At 34.7% G+C, this 27,121-nt stretch overlaps 1 protein-coding gene across 3 annotated transcripts in view; it reads left to right on the top strand.

The window, feature by feature from the left end:
• The window catches only part of RSRC1 (arginine and serine rich coiled-coil 1), a 384,075-nt gene that overhangs the window by 83,654 nt on the left and 273,300 nt on the right, over positions 1-27,121 (top strand). For all 3 annotated transcript variants that reach the window (XM_081073945.1, XM_081073944.1, XM_081073946.1), the window contains exon 4: positions 2,929-3,102. In XM_081073945.1, coding sequence (XP_080930071.1) covers positions 2,929-3,102 — 174 coding nt within the window. The remainder of the gene's footprint in view (positions 1-2,928; positions 3,103-27,121) is intronic.

The following is a 27,121-nucleotide window of genomic DNA, read 5'->3' as shown; positions in this document are numbered from 1 at the left end:
GCTTTTTGGTAATTTGAGCATGCTGTTTTCTTTTATGTTTGATCAGTCTAGCTAGGGATTTACTAAATATGTTGATATTCTCAGAGTAACAGATTTTGAGTTTGTTAATTTTCTTTATTGCTTTCTATTCCATTGATTTTTGCTCTTTAATATTTCCTTCCTTACACCTACTTTGGGTTCACTTTGCTCTTCTTTTTCTAGCTTCATAACGTGGAACCTTAGGTAATTGATTTTAGACCTTTCTTCCTTTCTAATATAAACAGTTAAAGCTATAAATTTCCCTGCTAAACATAGCTGCATCCCACAAATTCTCCTGTGTTGTATTTTCATTGTCATTGAGTTAAAAATATTTTTTAGTTTTTCTTGTTATTTCTGACTTGACCCATGAATTATTTAGAAGTGTATTCAATTTTTATATATTTGGTATTTTTTCGAAATGTTTTATTGTTATTGAATTCTAATTTAATTTCCATGTAATTTATTTGTTTTATGTTTGTCCCTCTGTTTTTTTTGTGTGTGTGTGTGTGTGTTTTGTATTTCCGTTCCAGCTTCCTTTTGGATTAATGAATATTTTTAAGAATGTCATTTTAGTGCATCTTTTGCGTTTTTAGCTATACTTCTTTCCTTTTTTTTCTCTTTAAGTTGTTGCTCTAAGGGTTTCGTGTGTGCCCTTAGCATTTCAATGCATTGAGATTTACTTTTTACCATTCACATGAAATGTACAAACCTTATAACTGTATAGATACATTACCTTCCCTATACATTATTCTGTTCCCCATACATTATTATATCTACCTTCTTTATAAACCTTTCAGTAAAACATTATAAGTTTTGCTTTAAGCACATATACATTTTTTTATATAATTTAAGAGAAATATTTTTTACGTTTATACATATATTTACTTTTTCTAGCGGCCTTCATTCCTTCTTCCAGACTCTAGTTTCCATCTGTTATTAGTCTCTTCAGCCTGAAAAACTTTAGTATTTATTGTAATTCAGATGTACTGTTGATGATTAGGTTTTACTTTTATCTCAAAAATGTCTTTATCTTTATTTTTGAGGTATATTTTTGCTGACTATTAAATTTTGTGTTATTTTTTCTTTCACCATGTTAAGATTTTTCTTCTCCATTGTTTTCTGATGAAAAGTTAGCAGTAATGCATATCATTGCCCTCCAACATGTAATGTTTTTTTTCCTTTTCTGAATACTTTCAAGATTTCTCTTTATTTTTAGTTTCATCAGTTTGACTATGGTGGTATTTGTCATGGCCTTCATATTTATGTTGGAGTTCACTGAACTTCTAGGATCTATAAATTTATATTTCACTAAATTTGGGGGAAATTTTGGCCATTAGTTAAAAATTTTGTTTTCTGTCTCACTATTTTCTCTACTTCTGGGTTTAACTAAACATGATAGACATTTGAATAGTGTCACCCAGATCCCACAAGATCTGTTTTCTTATTAGCAGGCGTTTCCCTCTTATTTCTTCAGATTGTATCGTTTCAATTAATTTATTTTCAAGTACAGATTCTGTTCTTACCAATCTGCTTTTAATCTCATTCAACATATTTTTAATTTCAGATATTATGTTTTGAGTTATAGAACTTCAGTTTTTTTCATTTTCCAGTGTTGTTGTTTTTTTTTGTACTAAGATTTTTTGGCTTTATATTTATTACAAGCATAGTTATACTTACTACTTTAAAATCCTTCCTTGCTAATTCCAACATCTGGCTCATCTTTGGGTTAGTCTCCAGTGACTATTGAGAATGGATCACATTTTTTATGTTCATTGTATATCTAGTAATTTGGGATTTTATCCTGGACATGGTAAATGTTGTGTTTTGAATACTCTGGATTCTGTTATATTCCTCGGAAGCATGTTGATTTTTTTTTTTACTTGTTTATTAAATCAGGAAATTAACTTAGTTGAATTAAAATTGTAAAAATCCTATCTCTGTGGGGGCAGTTGAAATAATCAATTGGATTTTTTTATCCTTAGTTATTTGGAGTCTGTCCTTTATATGCATAATGTAGGGGTCAGCCAGAGATTTGAACAGAGTTTGCATATAGAATTTTTAGCTCCCTCGTCTGAGTCTTTTCCAAGATTACCTATTGCTTTTCCTTTTGCGGTGTTTATTAAATCAGGAGTCTTCTGATTTTTCGTACCAAAGATCCTGAAGTTTTCTGTTGAAGTTATAGCTGTCCTGCATGGCATGAACTTGGGCTTTTCCTCAGAAAAGGAGCTGATCATATGGGAAACTTTCTCACTGCTATTTACTTTTTCCAACTATTGGCCCCCTACAGAATGTGCCCTCTTTTGGTTACTATCCAGTGCTTTCAGATATTTGTTTTTTATAGTTGTCTGTAGGGTCATCACTCTGGTAGAGGCTTTCTTGTCAATACTGTAAGACAGGATTTGACAATTTTAATTTTTAGAAGCATGTAGTGTATCCTACTTAATGCTGTCATTTGTTTAATAGAAAAAGTAGCTGGATTAGAGTAGAGAAATAGTTTTATTGTAACAATTAGAAATAAGGTTGACTATATATACAGAAGCAGAGCTTGTAGGGATAGGAAGGACCCAATCCATGGATATTAGAGCAGATACGTTTAGATTTGTTATATTAACATTATCTGAGGAGACTTGAATAATCAAGACTTGATTTGAACCTTTAAGACTTGCACTTGAAAACACTTTTTTATTAAACCTTAATTTCCTGTAAACTTGACAACATATATATCTTTTATATATCGTTTTAACTGAGAGTACTTATTCATAAAGAACCATATTTAGATGCTTGCTTCACACAGTTATTTAATTACTGAATCCATAACTAATAAATCCTTTCAGTTACTTTTAAAGGATATTTTTATTTTATAGTACAAAATATATGCTAAATGTATTTAATAAAGTCTACTTACTATAGGTCCAGGTCAAGACCTCGTCCACGTTCCCATAGTCGAAGCAGTGAAAGGTCCAGTCACAGAAGAACCCGCAGTCGATCTCGAGATAGAGAACGACGTAAAGGCAGAGATAAGGAGAAAAGAGAAAAGGAGAAGGACAAAGGCAAGGACAAGGAATTACACAGCATCAAACGTGGGTAAGTTGAAGCAATCTTAAGCAGTGGTGACTCATGACTCAACATTCCATGGCAATATTCAAATTAAATTTTCATTCTGTGAGGTTTTTCTTTGATGGGAAAAAGAGGAGGATACAGTAGAATAAGAAGAAAGGACAAATCAAAATAGTTACCTCAAATTTTTATCCTATGATTTTCTATTGGTTAGGCCTCTTTTAATATAGAATGGGGCTTTGGTCAATATTAAGGTGTATGTGTGTGTTGGAGTGAGTGTATATGTATACGAGACCCAGAATTTATTTTTTCTGGAATTGATTTTACTGATAAAATTCTAGCTATGTCCATTTGGAGGGTGAAATCTATTCACAACTGTTTATTAAATTAGGAGATGTTAAAATGAAACAAAATGTTGGTTAGTAGCTTAAATTACAGCTTCTGGTTTGTTTTACTCAAAACTGACATTGGGGTCTTTTACTCTATGAAGTGGCATATCTTGGAACTTATCCCCTTTTGTCAATCTTTCAACACCTTATATATATTCACTTTAATACTTCAATCAAAAGTGTTTATCTTTAATGTGTCAATCAGCTTCAGTGTTAAATTGAGGAGTTTACCAGGATATTGGATATAGTTCCTTGAGATCTTGATTCTCTGAAGAATTAAGTTTATTAAATGATATGGAACTCTTTTCTAATCCTTTTTCCCAATTGTCTGAGTGTTTATTTTTTATATCTAGATTTACAGTGATATTATATAAACCTGCCTAGATTGTTGGTTTTTAAATCTTCTTTGAAGTGATAAATTTGTGGTGGATTTTGCAAGAGGATAACATTATTATGTAGTTTTCTTTCTCCTTATTTCCCCACAACCATTAACACAAATTGAACAGTTTTGATCCTTCAAAATTCTGAGTTCTGCCCTTTTGTTGTTTTAAGGGTTGTTGAATGTTATAGGAGAGGAGATAGGGTTGGCTGTCCGGCTATAAGGATACTAAGGAGGCTGAGTTAGCCAGAGCTGGTAGAATGGAATGAGGATCAGAGAAGGTATGGAGGATACCTACTGATGAAGGGAGAAAGTTGGGAAGATGATAGAGTTGAAGAGAGGACACAGGGTAGGTTTCTGAGACTGAAATATATGGACTAAAAGAATGAATAAATTATGTCAAAGAACTGCCTTGATTCTTTGTTCCTTTTTTTCCTTCTTTCGGTTTATACTTTAGATATTGCATGGCTATGAGAAATATGACTATGATTTTTACTGATCATTAAATTTTTGCTTTCCACCTCACCAACTGTTAATTTTTTAGAGTAATACTTGTACAGTTGATGTAAAATTGATAATAGATTAGGCATTCTTTTGGGGATTTTAAAGGTAAGAGAAATGAGAATATGAATTTAAAAATGGAGGTCATGTGGTTTCAGGAAAGGTTCTCAGATGGTGACATTAATCTTGAAGGTCTGGGCCAGCTTTACAGGTTAGACCTGTCCCATCACCCAAGAGTTGATTATGTTCAAGCGACTAATTTCTGGATGACAGGTTCACAAGACAATACTGTTGTGTTTGTCACTATTTCTTACATCTCAGCATTGAGATGTAAGGCAGTGAACAAGGTCAGTAAAGGCAGTGAACAAGGTCAAAACAAGAAGGGTCAGTTGAAGGGCCCTGCGTGCTGATGTCAAAAAGCGGTGAGTAGCCTGATCGAGCCATCTGCACGGTTTTAGTGGACCTTAGTACTGGGTGGTGCTATGTCAGGGTTCCTCCTGGTTTAGTGCTAAGGACACGCAAATTTGTACCTTTTTGGTTTGACCTGAAGTCAGGATTTTGTGAGGGGCAGTATATACATTTAATATGGTAGTATTTACAGAGGGTGCCAAAAAGAAATGAAAAATGTATACACATTTTAAGAAAGCAAAAAGCTGTATTAAAATTGTGATGCTCCATATATAATGATGACAAAAGATGAATAAATCATGTGTATACTTTTGTTTGGCACCCCCGGTATATGTGTACAGATGCACCCTGCTTTGCTCCAAAACTAATTTATCTTTTTTTAAACCATATGTGTTTATTTCTTAAACCTGAGCTATTCAGGACAGAGACTGTGTCGTTACACTCTTGTATCACTCAGAGTACCTAATGTACATGTTCGTTGTTAATAAATTCTTACTGGTTATTGATCAGATAGGCTCATTGATTCGTTCACTTGTTCAGTCAACAGTATTTAAATGCCTTCTGTTTTTCAACTGTGATTTTAGGTAATTAGGGACATAATGGCAGGCTAGTCCTACCTGGGGATTTCATGCAGGTGGCAAACATAAACATAAATAGAAGGGAAGATATGTAAGTAATTACAGTGAAATCAGATGAATGTTTCAATAAGAAGGTATGGAAACATCGTATGAGTTAGGATGCTTTAGCCATAAGTAACAAAACCTAACTAATAGTAGTTTAAACCAGGGGCAGCAAAGTTTTTTATATCAAGAAAGGGCTAGATAGTAAATAATTTAGGCTTTCTGGACCTATGTCTGTTGCAACTGCTGAACTCTGCCCTTTTAGCACAAAAGCAGCCATAGATAATGCTTAATGAATAGCATGGCTGTGTGCCAGTAAAAAAGGAACAATATATTTACAAAAATAGGCAATTGGCTAGATTTGGCTCAAGGGTTATATATATATAGTTTGTCAACATCTGGCCTAAGCCATAAGTACATTTATTGCTAATATAACAGTTTGCAGCTAAGCGGACCTGGGCCCTTTCTTTCCTTCCAACAGGCTAATCTCAGCATGTTAGCATTCATCTTCAGTCTTGACACATCCTGGCTGAAAGACAGTTCCATGAACCTTAAGTTGGTTGATACACACTAGTCATCAGGTCAGGGAGGGGCTCTCAGAAGAGATGTTTTTACATAGAAGGAAGGACAAGATGTGAAAGAATGGTGTATGCAGCATGAACTTCATATGGAAATACTTGGAGGCACAGGAGGTGGGTATGGCATACTTGAGGAACTGAGGTCTAATGGGGCTTGGTTTAGAGTAGAAGAGGAATGAATAATAATGAGAGATGATTATTGGAATACCTTAAAAGTTATGTCAAGGAGTTTGGAGTTAATTCTAAAGTCAGTGAGCAGCCAATGAAGTTTCAAGTAATGATATGATTGGTTCTACATGAAGTATGAACAAAATGCTTTACTTATAGTGGACATAATAATAAGCATTTTATATACACGTTCTAAGTATCAGAAATTTTGCTAAGCAATTGATGTGCATTATCTCACTTGAAATAGTTGCTTTTGTTAATCCTGTTTCTATAGATGAAGGCTTGTGATCATAGAGCTTGTAAATGACAGTCTTTGAATTCAAATTCATTGACCACAGCACCTTGACTACTGAACAGTACACTCTATCCTCACTTCTGTAGTGATCCATAATTATTGATGAAATAAGAGTGCTTGAGATCAAGTGATACACTATGCTTAAACTTTCGTAGAAAATAGCAAAAAAAAAAAAACACTGAAAGAAGTTTCACTATTTTTCTCTGATCAGGCCAGAAATCTATCATTAATAAAAGATTCCTTCTTGTCTCCCTCTTCCTTCCTTTCTTCCTTTCTCACATCAGCATTTCATTTGTTTATTTAGAATTATATTTAATTTTATTTAATAAACTCACAAAAAATTTCTAGGCCTTAGTTAAATTTATTTCTACGATGGTTTCATTGGCTGTCTCATTCCAGATGGTTTCAAAAAAAAAAAAAAAGGGAACACGTGGGTAGAGAGAAAGTAAAAAGACTCACAAAATTCACAGTTTAATTAAGACTTAGGCATTACTTCATAATAATTGTTCAACCCAATGATAAATATTTTTGCTTGGGCTAACTAACTGCAATGCTTCCTCACATTAGAGATAACCTATATATATGCCTCTGCTTCTTTATGCATAGCAATCTGTGTTTTTATCAAACCAATTTGAAAATACCAGTATTATATAAATATTGATAGAACATGAAGCATACATTTATAAAGTACAAAAGGAGAGGAAGTACAATAATGATAAAGGCATGTTTTATTAATTGGGAAACATAAAAACAGAGAAAGGCATGTCCAAGCAGAAATTAATGAGCCTGATAATAAGGAAGAGCTTTTTTTAATTAGAATTTTGAGAAAAAAAGATTGGAAATTAAATAATTCTGAAAAATCTTTTAAAAATGGGAGCAAATTAAGTACAGTTCTGAATATTCCTGGAACATTGAATGATTGTAATTAGAATTTGCCTTATAATGTCATCAATTGATCTATTCATTTTATTAATTTGCCGAATAAGGGAGGACTAATATAAACTGGAAGAGTAACAGGAGTTTGTAGGGACTAAAAGGTGATTTTTCTGACAATGCTATGTGAATGGTTAATATAAGAAAGGCACCATCCAAGTCTTTTCTTAGATTTTTATCAAGAAGGTTTAATGACTTTAATTTTTAATGTTTAACACTGATAAAATTTTATTTTTAAGAATATTTTATTTTTAAAACATTGATACAGATGTTTCTTGTTTTTATTAGTTTTCACTCTAAATTTTAAAAATTTAGATATTTATCATTGTAATTGGATTTCTTTTACGGGGACATGTCTTTGCAATGTGACATGTCTTTGCAATGTGAAAACAAATTTTATTAATAACAGTTATTAAGTTGAAATTGGACACTTAATACTATTTTAAGCAAATTTTTATTGAGTCAAAAATCAGGAATGTGAAACTGGTCATGGCATCTCATTATTGCAACATAATTGATGATTGTGAACATTGTACACCTCATCTGTGTCTTCTGTGGATTATTATATTATTGGGCCTTCTTTAGCAACATTTTAATCAAACTCCGTATAGTCGACTATTACAAAATGTCTTTTAGAGACTTCTTTGAATAATTAGTTGTGAATAAATATGTCCATACCACCAGTAACATTCTACTATTTATTTTAAATCATAGAACCATCCTTGAGAGTAGAATTTGGACGGATTTGTTTTAAATCTATTTTCAATCATGATTTGAATCACCAGCCAGGAAAATTTGATTTAAAGTAGTGATTGCCTTGTAAAATGTTTTCTTAATTTGAGTAACTTTAGGATTCCTGAGGAACCTAGTTTAGTATTCCTAAGCGTTTTCTCCTTTATGACTTGCTACTATGTAAGTTTTTCACTTTTATTATTCCCTTACTAGCTTTTCAGTAGATAGATACTGTTCTCAGAAATGTACCATCAAAACTTCTGGAATACTTTGCTCAAACAGTTGAGTTTATACTTTTCGTACTTTACAAAACTTTCTGAAGCTTTGTAGTTTTAGAGAGAGGTAAGAATTTCTCTCTGGACGTACATATATATATATATATATATACATATCCTGACAACTGAAGTAGTTCATTTTGGTGGGTATTGGGTAGGGAGTATATTTAAATAGAATTTCTTATACTGAATTGTGACTCCCACTAAATCTTTAAATCTTTCTGAGAATATGTATAGAAGCCACTGGGATAGCAGTGAAATTGGGCTTCAAATATAGCCCACAGCCTGCAGTTACCTATTTAGAAAATCTTTTATTAAAAAGTTGAATATGCAATGTAATTAGAAGTTATATTAGTTATATCACCACTATTTTATGCATGTTTTTCTAGACTAAAAATGCAGAAAGCATATCAACAGAGGCAACATGTGCTTTTGTTCATAGGAATTGCCACTTTTGAACATGTAGTTCTGAATAGCGTATTTTTTTTTTAATGTGCTAAGGTGTTTAGATTCTGGGAAAGTTACATTGCAAAAATTACAATTTTTGCTCATTTTTAACTCATTCACAATTATCTGCCTTACAGGACAAGTTATCCTGATTCTTAATTTTTTCTTCTGTTAAATGGGGATAACAATATTTAAAAAGCTGTAAGTATTAGGAACAGTGTGTATGAGAAGTCCAGTACCATGTAGCAATCATATTTTATAGATATGTTAGTTATGGCTTTGACCTTGGCACTGTTCCAGTGTCTTCAATTGTAAAGTTTCATGTAATAAATTCCTGTTGATGAGGTTTTTCCTACCTAGTGCTTGGCAGAAGATGTTGGAAGTGATTGGGGAATGCTGGGCTCCAAGTTTTGACAGCAGTTACGTACTATTAGAGCCTGTCATATTTTTCCTTACCTCTTATTTCTTTATGCAGCAGGAAGTCATTTATGCTAATTTAGCCCTATTTGCATATAGGTTATAGAGTTCTGTGGTGCAGAGCCTGCTTAGAACTCCTTTTAAGTGTCTGTTTGGATCAAAGCAGGGCTGTGTGATAGCTGTTGTCTGACACCAAGCTGTGTGGTGTTGTTTTCATTAAACATTTATCACACTTCGAATGTGACAGCAGGCAACTTTGTGCCAGGATAACATGTTTTCATGCAAAATTTATTGAAAAAGACGAGACTTTGTAAAGAGGTCTTGTTGCCTTTCACCAGTAGCGAAGGGTAAATGTTTGGTTCGAAACAAGTATACCTTTAACACATGTCATTGTAACATGCAAAAGAAGCTTTGTACTGACAATTTTGTTAAGCAGGTAAATAAACAAATACATTTTTATATAAGTGTATGCACTGGATTTTTCTTCCTTTTTAAATTAAAGTTTTTACAATTTCCTTGTGGATTGAATGAATACCGTAACAGTGGCCCATCATATTGTTGGGTGTTTTATATTGCAATGAAATTTACCACCCAAATTCCATTATATAGGTTTGATTATTTGTCACTAGGTAATATTTTGTTCAACAAAAACAATCTAATTTTTTCAAAAAGGTGAGGTTAAGAAAGGGAATCTAACATAACGAAAAGAATAATCAGCAAAAACAGGAGACTAGGGTTTGATAAGTTCTCCCCCAGGTCACCACCTTTCTCTTATTCATTGTATCAGTACTTTTAATTATCCCAGTGTTTGCCCGATGCGATTTGATTTGAATGGCACCTAGAGCACTAAATGGCATGAATTATAGGTTCATTCTTTCTTTTTGTGGTTGCCTGGCTATGAAAAGCCTTGGAATGAGAGAAGTTACCTTTATTTCCCTTTTTCATTCCATAGGAGGCTGAGACATTATGGTTATAAGATGTTGGTTATAAGAGTGAAAGTATATATATGGTTATAAGAGTGAAAGTAGTCTCATGCTGGACTTTTTAGTAAGTTTTATCATATGGAGTATAAAAAATTTGGTGAGACCCTTTTCAAGAGGCATTACAAAAATGACATTGGCATTAACATTGAAATATAAAAGGTTGTAGATAACAGGAGGAACTTCGTCTTAGGAACCATATAGAATCCACAAGAACCCTCAAATTCTGACTCATTGTGCTTTGGAGCTGTTAAGGGATAATTTTTTAAAAAGGTATAATCATGACTCACAAACACACACCAAAGGTGTTATTTAGCTAATTAATTAATTAATTAATGAGGGAACCAGCAAGATGTTACAAATAGCTCAAAGGAGAATCCAAGTGTAGATTACATACATAGGCCCCTGGAAATTCGGAACACAAAATTGCTGAATAGATTCAAAACTGCCTTTTTCCACATGGGGGAGGGAAATCAGTTGCAACTCTATTGGACAAAACTCATTTGCTTATCTATAAAAAGCAATCATTTGCACTGCTATCAATTATCTATAATTTGTGGAATTTAAAAATATCTCAGGCAAGCAAAGGCAGAAATGTTGAGATAACTTGGGAAACACCTTAGACAGGACACACCCAGTAGTCTTTTCTGGTCATCTCAATCATTTAAATTTTTTTCCTGACGGAGTAGGTTATTCTCTTTGACCCTTCAATTTCTTCTATTGTAAAATGGGGATAATGATTATTGAAAAGCTGTAAATGCTAGAAGCAGTGTGTGTAAGAAGGTTAGTGCTGTGTGGCAGGATCTCAGTAGGTGGTGATTATTTTTTATTAGTAACACAGATTTAATGATGGATTCTTGTGACTACCAGTTTCTCAACTATCATTCTTTTTTTCTTACGTTTCTGTCTTTTTAAAGGTGTTTCCCTCAGCCCAAAATCCTCTTTCTTTTCCACCTCTCCTGCCAGTTCCACTTACCTTTTTGTGCTCACTTTGGATGTCACTTCCTTCATGAAGTATTCCCTGCCCCACTCTAGTGTGTCCTGCTGTTCGTGCTCCTGGTGTCTGTACCTAATCTGAATAGACAGCTTTGTAATTTTGTAACTACAGAATTGTATAGTTTCCAGATTATATTCACCTTATCTGTTTTACTCAATGTTGTATTTACTTGGATCCTTACAACTACTTAAATATTTATAGAATGAATGAATGAATAAGTAAATAAATGTTTTAGAAGTTGTTTCTAGGTAGTAAAATCCAGCTTTTAAGCATTTAAAAATGATAAAATTGAATTTTTGATATTAGGAAAATAATCAGCTTTTTCCTACTATCCCATGCCTGGTTTACGTGTGCATGTGCACACATATAAACGTATACACCATGTCCATCAAAGTCTCCAGACTGCATTTTTGAAAAGTCTATGTAACTTCCACTGTCTGTTTTCCATACTTTGAAAGTTATCAATCATGCTACAATTAATATCATTCAGCATCAGGTGTTTAAAAAACTGCATGTCTAGGATTTATATTTTAAATACTGATTAAAATTCCAGTCCTCATTGATGACTCTTCATGCCTAGTCTAATTTATTTCAGGATCTTAAATGGTATCACCTACTCTGTTGATTTGGTACATCGTTACAGAGCATGCTACTAGACTTAAAAATGCTATTCCGTAGGGATCTTTTATTGAAGGCCTTGGTGTTTGCCTTCAGTTGGGTTATGCATGGTTTAATTAGCTAAAAATTCTGCACTATTATTAGAGGAATATAGAGGGAATAAACTTGGGGTGCCAGCCAAGTCTTTTCTTCCTAAATCAACAAGCAGTTTCCCTAAAAGCTAAGCCGTTGCTTATAATTACTCATTATAGTTCTAATTTTTGCCTCATTATAAAGCACCTTGAGTATCCCAGATATAAATGATGCTAATCCACATAGAAGCAATCTGTTCAGTATTTTTTTAAAAATCTAGTTTCATTTCTCACAGGCTTCCTTCCCAGTCTAGTAATCATTGGAGTTGCTTCTCCAAAATAGAACAGATTGGAATAAACCATAATATAATGGTTGACATTTTAGACAAATCTTGGTCAGTACAAATAGAGAAGTTTAACTTCTTTGATTAAACAGCAAAGACTGGGAAATAGATATCTAGGTAGGGATCTATTTTGACATCCTAATGTGATATTATAGGAGAGTTTTAAAGTGGCTGGTATAAATGTTCTTAATATCCTAGTAAATGGAGAGTGGATAGCTAGATGATAGGAATAACATATGTCTCTTTGGATAGATAGACGTTATGGGGTACACTTCTCTACTAAAGTAGAGTAAGTTGTAATACATTCCATTCATGTAAGTGTTGGAATATCAAGGCATTGAAGGTATATAAAAAAAGAAAAACTCCAGATGGTGTCATTGAGGTTAATGCTTTTCATTTAGTGCTAAGGATATGGTCCTTGGGTCCTGAGATTGCATGTAACTATAGGGAGATTGGGATGAATCTGTTAGAGGTTGGACCTTGTGGGTATAAACACAAAGCACTTTGTAAATATTGTTCCGTGTGTGATGACCACTAACACAGCAGGTGCAGTTAGGGAAGTACAACAATGCGTGCTGCCGTTTTAATTCTTTCTGACTCCCAGAGGAGGTTTTGAAATGGCAGCCTGTGGCCCCTGTGGATATGCCAGCCTGTGACAGGCCACGTGGAAGTAGATGTTGAAGTCTTAGGTTCTTTTTCTTGAGAAATAAGGATAAAGGAAGGCATTTGACATTAGAAAAGTAGTTGATATCAAATTTTAAAAAGTAATGAGTATTTGGAATAAGCCAGAGGTGAAACATATATTGTGACTACTTAGAAATTAAGTCCACTGAAGAAAAATGATAAGGATAGAAGAAGAGGTGTCTAGAAAAAGAAGAGTAATTTTTTTTGCTCCAATTATAAGTAACTGTTAGATTATTTACTCTTTAAATAAACATCTTTAAATTTCATCCATCAATCAGTATTGTTAGTAAATCCAGTAAATTTGCAGCTGCAAAGTTAATTTGAAAAATTGTCATTGCTTAAGCTAAACCTAGAGGAACTATACTGATATTATAGCACAAAATGTGTGCTATATCAGTATAGCACGCTGAAGCTATACAAAGCAATGTCTGCTTACAATATTTACCATGACTACTGTTTTTATAATTTCTCATACACTTTTCTTCTCTATTAGGTTTGTCTTAGGTAGGATTTATTGAGATATAATTTATATGTGGTAAAATTAACTCTTAGTTATATAATTCTGTGTGTTTCGACAAACTATAGCCATGTAATTCTCTTCACAATCAAGATAGAAAGTATTACCATCACCTAAAAAGTTTCTTTATACTTCATGTGCAGTCTTTTTCCCCCACTGCCAGCCATTGTCAAACTGAAAAGTTTTACCTTTTCTCATTGTCACACAAATGGAATCATACAGTATGCAGCTGATTGTATCCGGCCGCTTTCACTTAGCATAATGCTTTTGAGATAAATTCAGGCTGTTCATGTATCAATTTGTTCATTTATGTTGTTAAGTAGTATTCTATTTTATGGATGTATCACAAATTATGATCCATTTAGCAGTTTAAGAGTCAAAGAACATATTCTTTTTCTCTCTATTGTAGAATAATCTGTGTAATTTTAGTGTCATTTCTTCCTTGAACATTTGGTACAATTCGCAAGTGAAAGCCACTTAATTTAAAGATTATTTTGTAGATTTAATTTCTCTAATAGTTACAGGACCAGTCAGATTTCTACTTCTTTTTGTGTCGGTTTTGGTAAGTTGTATTTTTTAATTTCCCTAGGAATTTGTTTATTTTCTCTGATACTCCAGTTTTCGACATAATTTTTTATGTCAATAATATCCTATAAACATTTTTTTATATATTAATAATTATATAGTAATAATCCTTTTCCCATCCTAATATCAATGATTTGTGTTATTTTTTTTCTTAATCAACCTGGTTGGGAATTTATCAATTCTTTTACAACCAACCAAACTTTGGCTTTTTTGATTCTTTGTATTGTGTGTCTGTTTTCATTCTCACTATTCTTCTAATTTTTATTTTTCTCCTTTTAATTTCTGTAGGTTTAATGTACTAATTCATTTTCTACCTTCTTGAGGAGGATGTTTAGCTCATTTGTTTTGAGTTTTTCTTCTTTCCTAATATATTTATCTAAGGTTATGAATTTTCCTCCAATCATAGTTTTAACTACATCATGTAAGTTTGATATAGAAAATTTTCATTATAATTTTGTTTGAAATATTTTCTAATTTCCATTGCAACATTTCCTTTAACTTATGAGTTATTTATACTATTTCTTAGTTTTCAAACGTAAAGGGATTTTCTAATTATATTTGTTATGTTTAATTTTAAAGTTAGCATACAATTAAAATTGACTTTTTTGGGTGGACAAGTCTATGAATTTTAACACGTGTATAGATTCATGTAACTACCACCACAATCAAGATACAAAACAGTTTCATCACCCCTCCCCAAAATCCCTTGCATTATTCTTTTGAATTTACACTCTCTGCCCATTTCTAGCACCTGCCAACCATATAACTTTTTGTCACTACTCTGTTTCCCCGAAAATAAGCCCGTTAAGATTGTCAGACAGACAGATGCATTTAGTACGTTATGACGATGTTCCAGAAGATGACATAACTGTATGTGAATACATGTAGATTGTTGCACATGAAAAAAATAAGACATCCCCTGAAAATAAACCCTAATGGAGCAAAAATTAATATAAGACCTGGTCTTATTTTCGGGAAAACACGGTAAATGTTTACAGGTTTATCTTTTTGAAAATGTTATATGAATGAATCATATAGCATGCACCTTTCAGACTGATTCTCTTCCCTCAGCATAATGAATTTGAGATTTGTTCAAGTTTTAGCAAGCTCAACATTTCATTCCTCTTTATTGCTGAGTAGTATTCCATTATATTGATATGCCACTGTCTATTCTTTTACTTGTTGAGGACATTTGTTGATTATGGATAGAGCTGCTATAAACATTCAGGTACAGGGTTTGCTGTGAACATAAGTTTGCATTTCTCTCAGTAAATAATTAGATGAGGGATTGATGTAAAATATGATGAGTGGGCACTTATCTTTATAGGAAACTGCCAAACTGTATTCCAGGGTGGTTGTACTATTTTGCATTTTTAATCAGCAATGTCTAAGGGTTTCAGTTGCTCTGCATTCTCATCAGCACTTAGTGATTTAAATGTTGTTCACCTCCGCCATTCATGTTGGTGTCTAGTGGTATCTCATCATGGTTTTAATTTGAATTTATAATACTAATAATGTTGAACATCTTTTCATATACTTGTTTACAGTCTGTATACGTGTTGAACTCTTGTGCATTTTAAAATTAGGTTGTAATTGATTACTGGTGTTTATATATTCTGCAGGCAAGTGTTTTGTTGACTGTTTGAGAGTGTGAGGTTGAGCATCTTTTCATGTGTTAATTGGTCATACATATTCTTTCTTTTATTCAAATAATTTACTCAATTTTTAATGTTTTTTTCTTACAATAAAGTTGTAAGAGGTCCTTATATATTTTGAGTACAAGTCATTTGTCTTGTACTCAAATGATATACTGTGTTTCCCCGAAAATAAGACCTAGCCAAACAATCAGCTCTAATGTGTCTTTTGGAGCAAAAATTAATGTAAGACCTATATATAAGACCGAGTGTGTAATATAACATAATATAAATAATATATGTAATATATAATCAATACATAATATAAATAATATAATAAATATGATACAATACTACTGGGTCTTATATTAATTTTTGCTCCAAAAGATGCATTAGAGCTGATTGTCTGGCTAGGTCTTATTTTCGGGGAAACAGGGTATGTGTTGCAAATATTTTTTTTAAATTAAATTTATTGGGGTGACAGTTGTTAGTAAAATTACATAGATTTCAGGTGTACAACTCTGTATTACATCATCTATAAATCCCATTGTGTGTTCACCACCCAGAGTCAGTTCTCCTTCCATCAACATATATTTCATCCCCCTTACCCTTATCTCCCACCCCCACCCGGCTTACCCTCTGGTAACCACTAAACTATTGTCTGTGTCTATGAGTTTTTGTTTCTCATTTGTTTGTCTTGTTCTCTTGTTGTTGTTGGTTTATATAGCACATATCAGTGAAATCATATGGTTCTCTGCTTTTTCTGTCTGACTTATTTCGCTTAGCATCATACTCTCAAGATCCATCCATGTTGTCACAAATGTTCCTATATCATCTTTCCTTAACGCTGAATAGTATTCCATTGTGTATATATACCACAACTTCTTTATCCATTTATCTATCGAAGGACATTTTGGTTGTTTCCATGTCTTGGCCACCATAAACAAAGCTGAAATGAACATTGGAGCACACGTGTCTTTATGTATAAATGTTTTCAAATTTTGGGGGTAGATACCCAGGAGAGGGATTGCTGGGTCATATGGTAATTCTATTCGTAATTTTTTGAGGAACCTCCACACTGCCTTCCATAACGGCTGCACCAGTCTGCATTCCCACCAACAGTGTATGAGGGTTCCTTTTTCTCCACAGCCACTCCAACACTTGTTACTATTTGTCTTGTTGATGATAGCCATTCTGACTGGGGTGAGGTGATATTTCATGGCGGTTTTTATTTGCATTTCTCTGATGATTAGTGATGGGATTTTTCTTGTTTCTTGAGATAGGCCTGTAATGATATGAATTTCCCTCTTAAAACTGCTTTCGCTGCATCCCCAAAATTTTGGTAGGATGTATTTTCATTGTCATTTGTTTCTATGTATCTTTTGATCTTTCCTCTAATTTCTTCTTTGACCCTGTAGTTATTTAAAAGTATGTTGTTTAATCTCCATGTATTTGTGTTTTTTCCTGCTTTCTTTTTGAAGTTGATATCCAATTTCAAAGCCTTGTGATCAGAGAATATGCTTGGTATGATTTCAATCTTCTTAAATTTGCTGAGGCTGATTTTATTTCCCAATATATGGTCTATCCTAGAGAATGTTCCATGTACCCTAGAAAACAATGTATAATCTGATGTTTTAGGATGAAGTACTGTATATATGTCAATTATGTTCATTTCATCTAATGTGTCATTTAGGGCTGCGATTTCGTTATTTATTTTCTGTTTGGATGATCTATCCATAGCTGTCAATGATGTATTTAATCCCCAAGTATAATCGTGTTTTGGTCAATTTCTCACTTTCGTTCTGTTAGTAGTTGTTTGGCATATTTCGGTGCTCCCTGATTGGGGGCATAAATATTGATGACTGTTATGTCTTCTTGTTATATATCCCCTTTACCATTATGAAATGTCCATCTTGTTATCTTTTTCACCCTGAAGTCTGTTTCATCTGATATCATTATGGCTACACCTGATTTTCTCTGGGTACCATTTGCTTGGAGTGTCAATTTCCACCCTTTCACTTTGAGTCTATGTGTGTCCTTGTAGCTGAGATGTGTCTTGCTTGGGTTTAGTATTTTGATCCAATCTGCTACTCTGTGCCTTTTTATTGGTGAGTTCAGTCCATTTACATTTAGGGTGATTATTGATATGTGAAGATTTCCTGTCATTCTATCTTTAGTTTTCTGGTAAGGCTGTGTCTCCATTGTTTCTTTGCCTTTTTGTTGTTGTCTATTATTTTTGTGTGGTGGTATTCCATGATGTTTCCCTCTGTTTCTTCCTTTATTACAGTATTTATTTCAGTTCTGGATTTTTTTTTTTTGAGTGTTTACCCTTAAGTTTATGTAAAAGAAAGTTTGATATTTACAGTATTCCATTTTCTTCAGCACGCTTACTTTCTCCATTCACATATTTCAGTTCAGGTCTTTACTCTCTCCCTTTTTATGTTTCGGTTGCCTCAGATTGTCCCTGTTGCTGGTGGTCGAATAGCCTCCTTTAGTATTTCTTGTAGTGCAGGTCGTGTATTAGAAAATTCCCTCAGCTTCTGGATGTCTGGAAAAGTCTTTATTCCTCCTTCATATCTAAAGGATATCTTTGCTGGATATATTATTCTTGGCTCATAATTTCTCTCTTTCAATAGTTTGAATATTTGGTTCCACTCCCTCCTGGCTTGTAGGGTTTCTGCTGAAAAATCTGATGATAATCTAATGGGCTTTCCTTTGTAGGTTACCGTCTTCTTTTCCCTGGCTGCCCTGAGGATTCTTTCTTTGTTGTTGATTTTAGACATCTTCAATACAATGTGCCTTGGAGAAGGCCTGTTGGGATTGAGGTAATTAGGTGTTCTATTTGCTTCTGGATTAGAGGATCCAGTTCTGTCCACCTGTTTGGGAAGTTTTCATCAACAATTTGTTTGAATATATTCTCTGTTCCCTTCTCTCTTTCTTCTCCTTCTGGTATGCCCATTCTTCTTATATTGCTCTTTCTGATGGGAGTCAGAAAGTTCTTGTAGAGTTGTTTCATTTCTTTTAAGTCTCAAGTCTCTTTCTTTTTCCATCTGTGTAATTTCCAGGTTTCTATCTTCGATGTCACTGATTCTTTCCTCCATCTGGTCAACTCTACCCCTAAGCTAGCTATTTTATTCTTAATTTGTTCTATTGAGTTTTTAATCTCCAGAAATTCTATTTGGTTCTTTTTTAAAATTTCAGTCTCTTCCTAAAATGCTCATGTTGTTCTTTGATTGTGTTTCTGAGTTCATTAAACTGCCTTTCTGTGTTTTCTTGCATCTCATTGAGATTTTTCAGAACTGCAATCTTGAATTCTCTGTCCTTTAAGTCACATATTTCCATATCTTTAAGTTCTTTTTCTGGAGAGTTTTCACTTTCTTTCTGAGCTGTCTTGTTGCCTTGGTTATTCATGGCAATTACTGATTTATTATTTCTCTTCCTAGACATCTACAGGAGTTGCTTCTGCAACAGGTTGATAGGAAGAGGTCTTTCTTTTGTCTTCCAGTACTTGTTGGTAGAATATTTTATTTTCTCTCCGGCTGCAGCCTTTTTTTCTCTCTCACACGGTATTGTTGTGTTTTCTCTGCACTATTCCAGCTTCTCACAGAATGGGGGGATTCCTTGGGAAATGGGCTTCTCCTCTGTTAACAGTTCGCTTGGGTTATAGGGCACCACGTCCCTGGGGTGATGCGGAGAGCTTTTTAAGTTCCAAAGCTTTTCCTGCACCAGATTCATAGCCCATATGTATCAGCAGTTTTGTTTACTCCTGCAGGGATCTGCCCGGGTAGGTGGGGCCGGGGGCCGGGTGAATTGTGAGAGGTGGCCCAGAGCAATGGTGGCGACCACCACCACAGCTGGTCCTGCTTCCACAGCTCCCTCCCCTTTTCCGGAGCTAGTTGGGTTGTGAATCTGTGTCTGCGGTCCACAGTTCTCAGAACAGCAAACATTCTGTTCCTTTGAACTGACACTGCTACTGCTCTGCCTCTAGCACTGGGCAGGTAGGTATGGGGCGAGCTCTGCAATGGTAGGGATGGGGCGGATAGTCTCAGTGCCCAAGGCTTCCGTTCTCTGCTCGGCAGTGAGGGCCCAAACCACCGTTTTCAGCCCTCCTCTCTCTGGATGGAGGTCTCTCCCGTGAGCATTGGGTTCAGCTGCCTTATATGCTGCCCCCTCAGCCCTGTGGGCCATAAACGAGCCCTAGCAGTCTGTGTTCTTCCCTCTCCCGTAGCTGCAGTATTTCCAGCATGCAGCGAGCTCGGAGCACTGAGCTAGGTCGGCGACCTGCACCTGCGCCGCTCTGTCTCCTCACTTCTCCTTTCCCTCCTCCCCCGCTCGCGCCATTCACCCACCTTTAGGTGAATTCAGTAGTGGGCCTCTTCGTCTTGCCTGTCTGCTGTACAGGGAGTCCTTTGTGGAGTTATTGTTGTTCGATTAGTTGTAAGTTCCAGGGGAGGTTTACAGAGGCTCACTTCACGCCCCCATTTTGATGACGTCACCACAAATATTTTTTTCTAATCTGTGGCTTGTATATTCATTTTCTTAATGGTGATATTTGCAGAGCAAAAGTTTTCGTTTTGGTGAAGTTCAGTTTACCGATTATGTCTTTAATATACCATGCCTGTGGTGGCATGTCTAAGAATTCTTTGGCTACCCTCAAGTCATGAAGATTTATCCTACATTTTGTTCAAAAAATTTTATAGATTGAAATTTTTTTTTAAAATTTATTGGGGTGACAATTGTTAGTAAAATTACATAGATTTCAGCTGTACAATTCTGTATTACATAATTTGTAAATCCCAATGTGTGTTCACCACTCAGAGTCAGTTCACCATATATTGGATCCTCCTTACCCTCATCTCCCACCCCCCTTATAGTTTTAAAATTTACAGTTAGGGCTAATACCTATTTTGAGTTACTTTTTGTACAAGGTGTGAGGTTTAGGTTTACTTTTTTTTTTTTTTTTTGCATATGGATGTTCAAATGTTTAATTGTTCCAAAACAGTTTGTTGAAAAGACAAATTCCTTTATTGATTTACCTTGGCACTTTTGTCAAAAATCAATTGGTGCTATTCGTTTGGGTCTATTTCTGTGTTCTCAGTTATGTTTCAGTCATCTATTTTTTTATCCCGTTGTCTTGTTTACTGCAGCTTTACAGTAAATTTAAAATCCAGTTGTGTGGTGCTTCCCACTTAATTCGTTTTAAAAAATTGTTTCAGGTGTTCTAGTTCCTTGGTCTTTCTATATACATTTTAGTGTGTCTGATAGTTAAGTTAGCCAACTCATCCTAGAAAAAGTTCTATGTACCTCATTGCTGAATATCACTATGGTCACCTTCCAAATATTCCCCTTGGGAAACTATGCACCAATGCCAGCACCTAGTCCACCCTTGAAAGCAATTTTGGAACTCTTTTTCTGGAATGGCCATCAGAGCTGTTGTCATATTACCCTTGATGTCCTGAATGTCATCAAAATGTCCCCTTTCAATATTTCCTTTATCTTCGGGTAAAGAAAGAAGTCATTGGGGGCCAGATCAGGTGAGTAGGGAGGGTGTTCCAATCCAGTTATTTGTTTACTGGCTAAAAACTCCCGCACAGACAGTGCCGTGTGAGCTGGTGCATTGTCGTGATGCAAGAGCCATGAATTGTTGGCGAAAAGTTCAGGTTGTTTTCGTCTTTTTCACGCAGCCTTTTCAGCACTTCCAAATAGTAAACTTGGTTAACTGTTTGTCCCGTTGGTATAAATTAATAAGTAATAATCCCTCTGATATCCAAAAAGGTTGGCAACATCGTTGCAACAAGTTTGCGAACTTAATTGTCAGACCTTTGCATGTACAAAAATATATTAATTTGTATGATAAAAATCATTTTGATTGCAATTGTATTAAATTTTTAGATCAATTGGGACGAATTGTCATGAACATGGTTTGATTTCTTTTATTAACCTTTTTCCTTTTTAGCATACAGATTCTGTACATATTTTGTTAGGTTTATACAAGGTATGATCAAAATATAAGGTGAATGTTTAAATTAAAAAATATTTGTTACAGTAAAAGACATACTGACATTAATCCACCTCAGAATACTCCCCCTCAAAATACTCCCCCTAGCTTCGAACACACTTATTCCATCTTCTTGCCACTTTCGAAGCAGATCTGGAAGTCCTCTTTCATGAGTATCTTTAGTTGCACTGTCATGGCTGCCCAGATGTCCTGAATCAATTCAAAATGTTTATACCTTTCATGGTCATTTTGACTTCGGGGAAGAACCAGAAATCTCATGGTGCCAGGTCCAGTAAATAAAACACTGTAGTGTTTTTATTTGACAGAAATTGCCACATACCATAAGTGATGTGTGACACAGAGCATTGTCATGATGGATTGTGATTTACCGCACACTTTGAAACACACCTTCTCTCAACTGTAGCTCACACCTGACTGACTGCACTGAACAAGTTGAAACTTGTCACACACTGTTTCTAAGGTTTGACACGGTGGCACTCGGCAGCAACATTCACTGTATGTTGTGATCACAGCAGAAAGGCTCCATGTCACACATCACTTCTGGTTCGGCAATTTCTGTCAAATAAAAACATTACAATGTGTCCTCATTCACGTGTTCTGTCACCTTGCGATTTCTGGCTCTTCTCCTAAGTCAAAATGATTCAGTACATCGGTGCAGCATGACAGTACAACTAAAGACACTCACGAAAGAGGACTTCCAGAACTGCTTCAGAAAATGGCAAGAACAATGGGATAAGTATGTACGAAGCGAAGAGGTGTATCTTGATTAACGGCAATGTGTTTTTTACTGTAATGAATTCTTTTTTTGTTTGAACATTCACCATATTGTTTGCTCAGATCTTGTACCTAAGAATTTTGGGGGAGCTATTTTAAATATTGTTTTTAAACTTTAAATTTCAAATTGTTTATTGCTAGTATATAGAAATGTGATACACACACAGACACACACACACACACAGGGTGACAAAAAAATGTATACACATTCTAAGAAAGGAAAAAGCTATTAAAAATGTAATAGTCAATATATACTGATAACAAAAGATGAATACAAGTCACATTTGACTTCTGCAATTACAAGTGGTGCTCAAAGTGGTTACCATCAGCCTCCGGACACTTCTGATTACGTTGAGCTACTGCTTGAGCAACATTGGCGAAAGTGTCCACTTATATAAATTTTTTTGGCACCTCTGGTATATATGTAATTGAGGTATAATTTGCGTGTGTGTGTGGTCACAAATAGTGCTGTGTGAGCTGGTGCAAGAGCCATGAATTGTTGGCGAAAAGCTCAAGTTGTCTAACTTTTTCACGCAGCCTTTTCAGCACTTCCAAATAGTAAACTTGGTGAAGTGTTTGTCCCGTTGGTACAAATTCATAATGAATAATCCCCCTAATATCAAAAAAAGATTAGCAACATCGTTGCATGAAATTCGCAAGCTTAATTGTCAGGCCTTGTAGACACTACTTTTGCTGTGTCTTGTAAATTCTCATATGTTATATTTTCATATCTTCCCAGTTCTAAATATTTCTAATTTCCTTTGTGAGTTCCTCTTTGACCTAGGGATTATTTAGATGTGAGATGTGCAATTGCCAAGCATTTAGAGATTTCCCTGTATCTTTCTGTTACTGATTTCTAGTTTCATCCCATTATGATCAGAGAACATACTTTGTATGAATTTTACTTCCTATAAATTAGTTAAGGTTTGTTTTATGAATCAGGATGTGGTCTATCTTGGTGAATGTTCCATGTGTATTTTGCTGTTGTTGGGTCATGTGTTGTATAAAAAGCAAGTAGATCCATTTGGTTGATGGTATTATTGTTCTTTCCATCTACTACCGTGTTTCCCTGAAAATAAGACCTAGCTGGACAATCAGTTCTAATGCATCTTTTGGAACAAAAAGTAATATAAGACCTGATATTATATTATATTATATTATATTATATTATATTATATTATATTATATTATATTATATTATGTTGTATATTTATTATATTATATAAGACCCAGTCTTATATTATAGTTAAATAAGAACGGGTCTTATATTAATTTTTACTCCAAAAGACAATTAGAGCTGATTGTCCGGCTAGGTCTTATTTTCGGAGAAATATGGTAGTTATGTTGATTACTGAGAGAGAAGTGTTAAAGTCTCCCACGTTTCTGGATTTGTCTATTTTCCCTTTGTGCATTTTTGTGTCCATTTGTTAAGTGTATATACATTTGAAGTTGTTATATCTTTTTGGTGAATTGATTCTTTCATCATTATAAAATATTTTTCTTAGTTCTTGACTATTTTATTCCTACACAGTGCACATTGTCTGATATTAATGTAACTACTGCAGATGTCTTTTGATCAGTGTTTGCATGTCTTTCCCATCTTATTTTTAACATGCCTATATCATTATATTTGAAATGAGTTTCTAGTGTATAAATGGATCTGTTTTTTATGCATCCTTACAATCACCTCCCCCTCCCCTTTTAATTGGTGTGTTTAACTTATTAAAATTTTTTATTATAATCTATGACTTCATTATATGTAATCCCAATGGATCCATTTCTATTGCCTCTGAGTTCAGTGTAGGATAATCTTAATCTACTTTCAGCACCCATTATCCAAGTTGTCAGTAGGCCAGAGGTGTTCTTGGAACTTCAAATAAATGTGTACAACTGCTTGTTGGACATGTCTAGAACTTCAAGCGCAGCATATCCAAAATTAATCTTATGAGCAGTCCCCTTCAAAGGTTTCCCACATTCATGAAACAATAAGTAAAAAGTTTCCCATGGGGTTCCGCTTCTGAGGATGTCCAAGTAATTGCTTTCAGACTATTCGGACTTACCTGTAGATAAGACTGTGCATTTGCTAAGTATACAATTTTCACATAGCCCGTTAGAGGTGTAGTTATGGTTACCACATTTTCTCAACTAGAACATGTGATCAGACAAATTTGAATGTACTTACAGGGTTACTAGATTATAAATTAGTAATGAGTACTGTATCTCTTTTCCTTAAAAAAAAAATCCCTGATGTGTTCCCATAGTATACTGGATATAGTGGATACCATATTAGACTGGTAAGTTTGGGTTCTAGTCCTGGCTCTGCTACTAACTTGCATGTGACTTTGGGCTTGTCACTTAACATCTCTGAGTTCGTGTTCTTTACCTGTAAAGTGAGAGGGCTGGGGTAAATTGTTTCTGAATCTCCTTTTGTCATGGAAGATTAGTTCACCAGTCTTGAATGGAATATAATATTCTGGAATTGAAGGGAAGGGAGGGGTCTTAGGAGAACCCTTAAATTACAGTCATTAGGTTTCTCACATTAAATCAATTACCCTGTTTTGTAGTCTTTACATTTTCCACGTGCAAAGACATTGGTGATGTAATATAGCCAAGGTATTACCACCTAACAGAAGACCTCCTTCTCTTCTGTCCCTTGTACATTAAACATTTATTAATCCCTACTGTGCCAGGCACTGAACTGGGTCTTGGAGATCCCATAGTGATTGGTAATGGTTATGGTGCCTGGCTCTAGGGAGCTTATGGCCCAGTTGGAAAAATAGCAAATAGCAATTATGAAATCACATAAATACAAAATTTTAATAGTGATAAATGTCAGTGATAAGATATGCATAGTGCTTTAAATGTCACATAATGGGAGAGGGGAATTGACTTAGAATAGTCAGACAAATTTTCCTGAAGAAAGAACGATGAACAGAAATTACTGAGGGAAGGAAGAACATCATAAGCAAAGGAAACATCAACAAAGGTCCCTACGGTGGGAGGGAGACTGATATAAATAGTGACTGAAAGATGTCAGAGTAGCTAGAATAGAGAGGAGGCAGAACTAAGAATGAGATGTGGCAGGAGAAGCCGATAGGGCTAGACCCAGCAGGGCCTTGTAAACCTGGTTAAGGATTTTGCGCTCTATCTTGAGAGTAACAGGATGCCTTTGAAGTATTTTAATCTGCTGGGTGTCATGATCAGATTAGTGTTTTGAAAAGATCACTACAGCTGCAGTGTGGAAAACAGATTGCAGAGGATAAGAGTGGATACAGAGAAATCAGATAAATAGCACAGTAGTCTAGGAGAGATGTAATAGTAGCTTGGACCAGGGATTTGACTTTGGAGATAGAGAAGCTGATGAGTTTGAGACATATTTATGTATTTAATGATGGATCTGATTTGTTAGATGAAGATAGTAAGGATGACCAGTCGTTTCCTGGTTTGCATCAGTGGAATGATGGGGATACTTTTTTACTGACTAAGAGTTATACTAGAAGAGAATATGGTGTCAGGGAGAAGATCATAAGTTTGTTCTGGACATACTGAGTTTGAGAAGCTTTTGGAACATTCAAGACGAGAGAGAAAGGAGGCTGGAGGATATGTAGGTGCGGAACTCAGGAGTGTTTTAGCCTGAACTGTTGGGTTTTCAATTCCTTTATATCTTTAGGTATTTTACTTGGAATTTGATAACTATAGAGACCTATAAAGAGGAGGCTGTAGTGACTAAAGCTGTATTTTCTGTATGATAAGATTAAATCACAAAGACTGCCGGATCTGACCCATGCGCCATAGCAAAGATAAATGCTTTGTGCCATGGATTACTTTGGATGCTGTTAAAATGTGTCTGGCACTATTATACTTACTGGCGATTGCAAAGATCACTAAGACATGGTCTTTGTTCTCAGGAAACTTCCATCTAGTTGGAAAGTCAGACTCATAAATAGACGATAACAATGTAGTATGAATGCTGTGACAGAGAGGTGTCCACTACACCAGGGGAGCATATTGGAGGGTCACTTGACCTACAATGAGCCAATTAAGGAGGATTTTCTAGAAGTGCTGATATTTAAGCCATCTGGAAGAACATGGAAGAGGTAGTAGGAAGGAGAGAGAAAAGCAAAAGGATTGAGGCAAGAGGTATCATAGAGTTTTGGGGAAACCACTTTTATTCTTTTTGAAGAGGGAGTGGAATTGCCATTTTATTGTCAGATAGAAAATGCAGAAGGTGCCTTCTGGAAACAAGAGGGTGACATTGAGTTTTGTTGGTTCTTTTTTCTTCTTGTTTTGGTTCTTTTTCTTCCTTCCTCTACCCCTGACATCTTTAGTCTCTATTTCTGAATAGATAATGTATAGTTAAAAATTGAGCATTATATAAAGATATACAGTAAAGAGTTTCTGTTCCACTTTGTTCCCCATTCACCCAGTTCCTCTCCCTCACATCCCACAAAATCCAGGTAACCACATTTATTTGTTTCTTATATATCTTTCTGGAGTTTATTTAAGAAAATTATAAGTATGTATGAATATATATACATATATATATATGTATATATATATATATTTGTTTTTTAATTTATCTTTTCTTTTGGATTCTTTAGTTAGTTCTTGCTTTAAAAATGTAAGAAGCGGTTATAAGAGGAGGTGCCCAAGGAGTTTTGACTTGAAAGATTTTAAGTTA

Source organism: Rhinolophus hipposideros (assembly GCF_964194185.1).
Source record: "Rhinolophus hipposideros genome assembly, chromosome: 2".
NCBI lineage: Eukaryota > Metazoa > Chordata > Mammalia > Chiroptera > Rhinolophidae > Rhinolophus > Rhinolophus hipposideros.
This window is presented reverse-complemented; position numbering and strand designations above follow the sequence as displayed.